Genomic DNA, 5,000 nt, shown 5'->3' on the forward strand with positions numbered 1-5,000 from the left:
GATAAATAGATAGGAAGATAGGCAGATAGATAGATAGACAGACAGATAGATAGATAAATAGACAGACAGACAGATAGATTGATAGAGAGAGAGAGAGAGAGAGAGAGAGAGAGAGAGAGAGAGAGAGAGAGAGAGAGAGAGAGAGACTGCTCCCGAGTCTTATTGATGAGAATGTCAATGGGAATGGAAATAGCTTGAAATGAACTGCCCTGTACAGTATGTGGAGACAGGACTCCGTCACCTCCGTCATTCTTTCCATTTCTAATCCTTGTGGTCGTCCGACAACATGACTTCCGTTCCCAATGCTGGGAGTGTCTACTGTCGCCAAGGAAAATTGTCTTTGGTCGTCCGGGCGGTCGACGTCGCCTCCAACACAGCGCATCTTGGGTGGTTCAGACCTGTACTTGTTTGATCCGCATGGTCTTCAGATAACAGACATTCCTTCGAAGTAAACCATAGATTCTTCTTCTTCGTTGATGGATGAGTCGTACTGAAAGGCATTAAGTCTCTTGTTCTACTGCTTGTTTGTTCTTATTGTCTTGTCAGCCCTGCCTGGTTAGATATGCTGTTTTCTTTCTAGAAGTTGTCTAAGAAGGAGGTTCTGCTGTGCCGGCTACTATCTGCTTGGCATGCTGTGTGTGTGTGTGTGTGTGTGTGTGTGTGTGTGTGTGTGTGTGTGTGTGTGTGTGTGTGTGTGTGTGTGTGTGTGTGTGTGTGTGTGTGTGTGTGTGTGTGTGTGTGTGTGTGTGTGTGTGTGTGTGTGTGTGTGTGTGTGTGTGTGTGTGTGTGTGTGTGTGTGTGTGTGTGTGTGTGTGTGTGTGTGTGCGCGAACATGGTAAACGTCTTTGTATTCGTAAATGAGACATAAACACTTACATCCTCTGGCTTACGCGTGTTGTCCCCTCAATAATAGGCATAGACTTCGCCACACCCTCAACAAAAGTTTCACATCTGTGCTGATAGAGCCTTGTTTACTTTCGACTTCGTAAGAAACGAGTCACACAATCCTTGACCACTTCCTCTGACTCCCAGTCCTTCCCGTTTTGACACCGTTGTGACCTTCTTCTTCAACCGGAAGCCTCGTTTCCTGAAGACAAAATATCCAGAAAACCCAGACGACCGAAGTCTTGGGTCTCTTCTATGGTGGTCCTACTGAAAACAAGACTTTATCTTCGGAATTCGATTTGGTCGCGAACCGAAACGACTTGAGGGCCAAATAAACCGGGTGGATCAGTGGTAGCGTTCTCGTTTTTCTTGCGCGAGCGATCCGAGTTCGAATCCCAGTGTTGGACACAAGAGAATAGTTACTGGGAGGAGTAAGGAAACATATTTCCTATGTATGTTTGTGTTCTACCAAGCTCCCCTGATGAGGTATATAAACAAACACACACAAACAAAGTTATTCCAGCACCCTCCGTGGCGGAAGGGAAGACGTCAAGAATCTCCCCTAGGGGTTTCTTGAGGTTTCCTACCGTGGGGAAGGGACGGGGGTTGCCAACAGTGCAGTACGTGGGAAGCTGCAGCTTACGTCATCGTTAGGCCTTTCCAGTGCAACTAAACCATGTGAACTTTATGTCTTATATCTCTCTATTTTTGTATTGGTAATTATCATTTTTAATAAATAACAACGCTTGTTTATCCTCCGTGAATCAATTTCGAATATTCGACTGTTAATTTTTTTTAGTCTCTTGGTTTTCAGTGAAATGTGTTTTCTAAGTCTCATTTGTAAATAGCCAGAGTTTCTTTGAAGTCTTAGGAGACGAATTTCAGTGACACCATTTCAAGGGAGACCCCCTATTGTCTAGACCAGTGAGGGTACCTCAGGTACCCCAAAGGAGTACCCCAAAGGAGTACTGCATATTAACCATGAGAAAGCATAATGTGCATTCATTGTATCCTACTAAATGACATTTCTAATTTGAAATACAAAAGTACCTTTGTTCATTAATTGATTATATCTAATAATTTCTCAGCAAGGTTTGTGCTACTAATCATTTCCGTGTGTTTAAATTATATCTGTATTAAGTGAGGCTACGAGATTTTTTTTTTTTTTTTTTTTTTTTTTAGATAATCAAGGGGTACAAAGCCACTGGTCTAGACTCTAGAGCGATAAAACCTGGATGCCATACCCGTAGACTGCTACACCATAAAGACTGTTGCTCCGAGTTCATTCCTTTGTTTTTTTATTAATATTTCTTCTTTTTACAATAAGTCACATTCCATGAAGGAATTAGTGTACATAGAAATATGATGAAAACTTGCAACTATAAATATGTTGTCAGGAAGGTTTGATTTCTGTAGGAGACCATTTAGTCCATATGGCGCGAGAACAAGGGTCATCACAACACAAGACAGAAACGTTTATTTCCTGTAGTCTGAAATTCTAAAGCAAAATTCACATTAGCTATGCGCAGGGTTGAGTGATTTCTATCAAAGAAACCTTCATCCTGCCAATTTAAAGCTTTTAATTCTCTTTCTATTTATTTTTCCCCTTCGGTGTGAAAAAATGAAATACTGACGATTTCTAACGCCATGGGATGAAGTCTATTTAAGTTTAGGGAATCCCTCGCCGTGAGATGAAAATGGGAAGTTGATTCACGGGATTCTGCCCACGCGGGAGGGAATAGTGGAATGCTGGGCCCTTATGGTGGGAGATCTACTTTCACCGTGTTTTCCACCACCCCCTCCCCCTCCCCTCCCCCTCCCCTCCCTCCCCATTTCCGCTGTGAATCGCCTCTTTTCAAATGCTTGTCCTATGGTGTGTGTGAGTTTTTATATCGCACATACACACATGCACACACACACGCATACATGCGGTGGGCACTTGGAACAAAGTGGACGAAACTAAATAGTGTGTGCAAAAACCATACACGAATTTAAGAGCAAACTAGACATTGCGAGATAGAAAGGCGGGACACCACGAGTGTAGCTCCCCTTCCCGTAAGATACAACTAGGTAAATACGCACACGCTGTCGATCATGAGTCCAATACGTGATCCAAGACCATGGTGAATCACACACACACACACACACATACACACACACACACACACACACACACACACACACACACACACACACACACACACACACACACATTTACGACTTACTGGTGTAGTGGTTAGCGTCATGCCTTTTAACACGAGAGGTCCGATATCGCTCACGGGGAGGGAACTTTCCAGGACTGCAAGCCGGTACTGTCTCCTTTGAGCAAGGATGATACGAGCTCTGAGGTCTCATCCAGAAGAGCCCTTGCTGCTGTCGATCACTAAAACACTGAAACATCACATCTGGACGCTTTCTATCTGGAAATCTAGATTTGTTCATTAATTTATTTATTCATTCATTATCTTTAACAAACGCACAGACTACGAGCATCTTTATGAAAAAAATCCTGATTTATTTATTTTCTTTAACAAACGGACAAACCACGAAAATCTTTATAAAAAAAATCCTTATTCATTTGTTATCTTTAACAAAAGCACAGATTACGAACATCTTTATGAACAAAATCCTTATTTATTTATTTTCTTTAACAAACGCACAAACTACGAAAATCTTTATAAAAAAAAAATCCTTATTCATTTATTATCTTTAACATACGCACAGATTACGAAAATCTTTATGAAAAAAAAAAATCCCTACTTAGAATAACCGGATAAAGAATTAACAAATAACTTCTTCAGAAAGGATATTGCAAAACCGTTTCTCGGGCAGACGACAAGCTGATTAGGGTGAAGTATACGATGAGACAGACCGTAAAGCACCAAAGCATTTATTTCATTTATTTTATTTTATATATAATATTCTATTACTATATATATTTTTACAGACCTGGTAACCCATTCCTGGAGATCTAAGTAAACATGATGTCTTATTACATAATAGAATGCCATACTAGATACCACCCCATACCCTACTTCGATACCATTGTTGATACTGAGGCATAACCTCGAGAACACCTTCTTATATATATATATATATATATATATATATATATATATATATATATATATATATATATTATATATATATATATATATATATATATATATTATATATATATATATATATATATCCACCCTAGATATATATATATATATATATATAGACGCACACACACACACACACACACACACACACACACACACACACACACACACACGGGTCGTAGGTGTATAGTTCGTCTGGCTGGGTGACTCCTCACCGATGGCGTGTGGATGTGCCGTCCCCGCCGCCGAAAGTCAAACGCGCCCCAGCGACCCTCGCCTTACCTGAGACATACGTACAGTAGGTCTGACGACGAGTGTCGAGTCGACTCGATGATTCAGGAGCGGAAATGCCCACAGGGTCGATGACGTCACATGTGCCGTTGGCGCCAACGCACCGTCGCCGATGGAGGTTCGTGTCAGTCGACTGAGGGCACTGCCTCAGTAGCCTCCTGAGCTCCGACGGTGTGGGGCTCCTGGCACGGGGACTGAACACTCCTCCCCTGTCGAGTTATTCCCCTTGTGGAGTCTAACCAATCGTTACTCTTGTGTTCCCTAAACGCGTGTTTTCTCTTCGTTTCCACGTAGGTGGTGCCTTCGATGCTGAACGTTCCTCAAGGAACGGAAGAATAAGAAGAAACTGTTTCAAGCCTCTGTCCTCATAGGAAGTCCAGCCCGACTCTGCTCTCTCTAACCCCCGTGCCAGCATCACCACACCGACAACCCCTTCGAACGTCTTATTTCTTGTCGCTGGACTCCTACCTCGCCGACGATTCCGTGTGTCCTGTTGACACATGCATCACTCGACATTATCTTCGTGCTAACTGGCTTCACCCGGTCGTAACCATGCTCGTGTCGATGCCTTATGCCGTGCTGTTGGTGCTCCTGCAGGGGATTTGGGTGGAATCGAGGAGTGTGCAGTCACTGAGTGATATCGTAGATAGTCACAGCGAAGCCCTTATGAAGCTTGGCCGATACCAAATGTACACAGACAAGTTATGGCAGTGGTAC

General features: G+C 42.6%; 1 protein-coding gene across 4 annotated transcripts in view; it reads left to right on the forward strand.

The window, feature by feature from the left end:
* Nucleotides 1-5,000, forward strand: part of LOC143024732 (uncharacterized) — a 47,946-nt gene that overhangs the window by 11,076 nt on the left and 31,870 nt on the right. For 2 of the 4 annotated variants that reach the window (XM_076183814.1, XM_076183817.1), the window contains exon 1: nucleotides 4,410-5,000. This exon is cut by the window's right edge and continues 11 nt beyond it. In XM_076183814.1, coding sequence (XP_076039929.1) covers nucleotides 4,836-5,000 — 165 coding nt within the window. In that variant the 5' untranslated portion in view covers nucleotides 4,410-4,835. Of the gene's footprint in view, nucleotides 1-4,409 lie in introns of those variants that run through there. The other 2 variants (XM_076183816.1, XM_076183818.1) reach the window with 2 other exon arrangements.

This window comes from Oratosquilla oratoria, chromosome 4 (assembly GCF_046742065.1).
Source record: "Oratosquilla oratoria isolate Oo_2021 chromosome 4, ASM4674206v1, whole genome shotgun sequence".
Taxonomy (NCBI): Eukaryota; Metazoa; Arthropoda; class Malacostraca; order Stomatopoda; family Squillidae; genus Oratosquilla; species Oratosquilla oratoria.